The following is a 2,386-nucleotide window of genomic DNA, read 5'->3' as shown; positions in this document are numbered from 1 at the left end:
ACAGAGGATCAAATCAAGCTTAGGGCATTCCCCTTTGTAGTACAAGACTCACCAAAAGATTGGCTCTATGACCTTCCACCTGGACGGTCAATACATGGGTGGACATTGCACGCCTCTTCTTAGATAGATACTTCCCAAAAATGAAAGCCTCAGCCCTAAGAAGGGAGATAATTGAGATGAAACAACACAAGAGAGAAGCATTTCATACATATTGGGAAAGGTTCAAAAAGGTTTGTGCCCGTTGCACAAAGCATGATATTAGTTAGTATCAAATCCTCCAATATTTAAATGAGGGAATGACTCCTTGGGAAAGAAAACTTCTTTATTCTTCAAGTGGAGGCTCCTTGACCGATAAGACCCCTATCGAGATTCGGGGTCTCATAAAAAAACATGGCGGAGGATTCTAAGCATACGATTCAAGATGAAGATTGGTAAACGGATGAACCCCAAGGTGTAAAAGAGGTGCACACTCCTCAAATTGATGCTCAGTTATCTGAGGTGACTAAGGTGGTAATGATGCTTGCTGAGGACCAAGGTGTGAAATGCACACCCCATCTTTGTGGTATTTGCACTCAAGTTGGACACCTAACCGATATGTGTCCTAAATTTCAAGAAGAAGAATATAAAGAACCAAATTCTATGGGAGGCTATTCTGGGCATACTCAAATAGCTTATGATCAGCCCCAAGGTAATCAAGGGTGGAACAACCACCAAAACATGTGGTAACAACAAAGACAACCACCCCATTACCAAGAAAGGCCGCCAATTCCGCAAAGAAATTACCAACCAAGGCAACCACAACCTCTTCCTCAACAAGTTGGATCCTCGAGCATTTCCTTAGAAGATATTATGAAAAGTATTGCCACTAGAATTCAAAGTTTTTAGCAATAAGCCAAGGCAAGAATCAAGAATCTTGACCAACAAATGGCCCACCTTGCTCAATCGGTGAGCAAAGTGGAGAATTTAGGAAAGTTGCCTCCTCAAACTGAAAAGAAAGCAAAGCATAATGCTTGTACAATTAGCTTAAGGAGTGGAAGGAAATATGATGGACCAAAGATGCTCGAAGAAGAAGAAGAAGAAGAAGAAGAAGAAGAAGAAGAGGAATTGGTGATAGAAGAACCACCAAACAAAGATTAAAAGAAAGAAAAAATGGTGGAGAAAAAGAAGCCGGGAGAGAAAGAAGCAAAGATCACACCACCACCTTTTCCATCAAGATTGATCATCAATAAAAAAGAGAGAGAAGATAGTAAGATCATGGCAATGTTCTGGAAAGTTGAAGTCAACATTCCTCTCTTGGATGCGATCAAACAGGTACCTAGATATGCTAAGTTCTTTAAGGAGTTTTTACCATCTAAAAAGAAGCTGCAAGTTAATGAGAGAGTAAAAGTTAGTGAAAATGTTTCTGTAGCTCTACAAAAAACGGATGCCCCAAGGTGCAAGGATCCTCACGGTCCTTGTAATTTAGGAAATCTTTGTGTCCCCGGTGCTATGCTAGATTTAGGAGATTCAATTAATGTTTTACCATATTCTGCTTATAAATCCATTGGCATAGGCACTTTAACAAAAACTGGGATGATTATCCAACTTGTAGATCATTCTATAGTACACCCAAAAGGTGTATTAGAGAATGTTCTAGTGCAAGTTAATGAACATGTCTTTCCTGCAGATTTTTATGTGCTTGATATGGGAGATGATAACCACCCAACCTTGAGTTCCATACTTTTAGGTGACCATTCTTAAAAACAGCAAGAACAAAAATCGATGCCTATAATGGTACGTTGTCTATGGAATTCGATGGGAAGGTCATCAACTTCAATATCTATGAAGATATAACGTACCCAAGTGATGTTCATTGTATAAATTTTGTTGATATGATCCAACCTTTGACTGAAAATTGTTTTGAGTTGAGTAAACATGATTTGTTGGAGTTAGTTTTGAGCAGGAATTTTGATAACAATTCAGTCAAAGAAATTGTAGAAAATTTGAAGCTAGATGAGGAATTGTTGGAAATTGTGGAGTTCATGGAAGAAGGGAAGAAATTAAGGTATGATAACACTAAAGTGAAATTGCCCATTTCTAACATAAAACTTATTCCTTCTATTTTACAAGCACCTAAGCTAGGATTGAAGACTCTCCCAGATCATTTGAAGTATGCATACCTTGGAGAAGAGAAGACTGTGCATGTTATTATCTCCACCAAGTTATCCATTACAGAAGAGGATGAGTTGGTGACTTTAGTGAAAAGTATAAAAAGGCTATTGGGTGGACTACCACTGATATCAAAGGGTTGAGTCATTCATTGTGCGTGCATAAAATTCTCATGGAGGAAGACTTTGAACCAACCTAAGAGGCACAAAGAAGACTAAACCCACCCATGATGGAGGTA

General features: G+C 38.7%; 1 protein-coding gene across 1 annotated transcript; it reads left to right on the top strand.

Moving 5' to 3' along the window:
* The first annotated feature begins 1,149 nt into the window (after positions 1 to 1,149).
* LOC145105184 (uncharacterized) lies at positions 1,150 to 1,740 on the top strand. Its single transcript, XM_079042318.1, has one exon. The coding sequence runs from the start codon at positions 1,150 to 1,152 to the stop codon at positions 1,738 to 1,740; it is 591 nt and encodes a 196-aa protein (XP_078898444.1).
* Positions 1,741 to 2,386: the final 646 nt, after the last annotated feature.

Source organism: Lactuca virosa, chromosome 4 (assembly GCF_052849685.1).
Source record: "Lactuca virosa cultivar CGN04683 chromosome 4, Lactuca_virosa_CGN04683_v6, whole genome shotgun sequence".
Taxonomy (NCBI): Eukaryota; Viridiplantae; Streptophyta; class Magnoliopsida; order Asterales; family Asteraceae; genus Lactuca; species Lactuca virosa.
This window is presented reverse-complemented; position numbering and strand designations above follow the sequence as displayed.

Excerpts from the sequence above, each read along its gene's own strand:
- LOC145105184 (XM_079042318.1), top strand. The coding sequence starts at position 1,150 with ATGGTGGAGAAAAAGAAGCCGGGAGAGAAAGAAGCAAAGATCACACCA.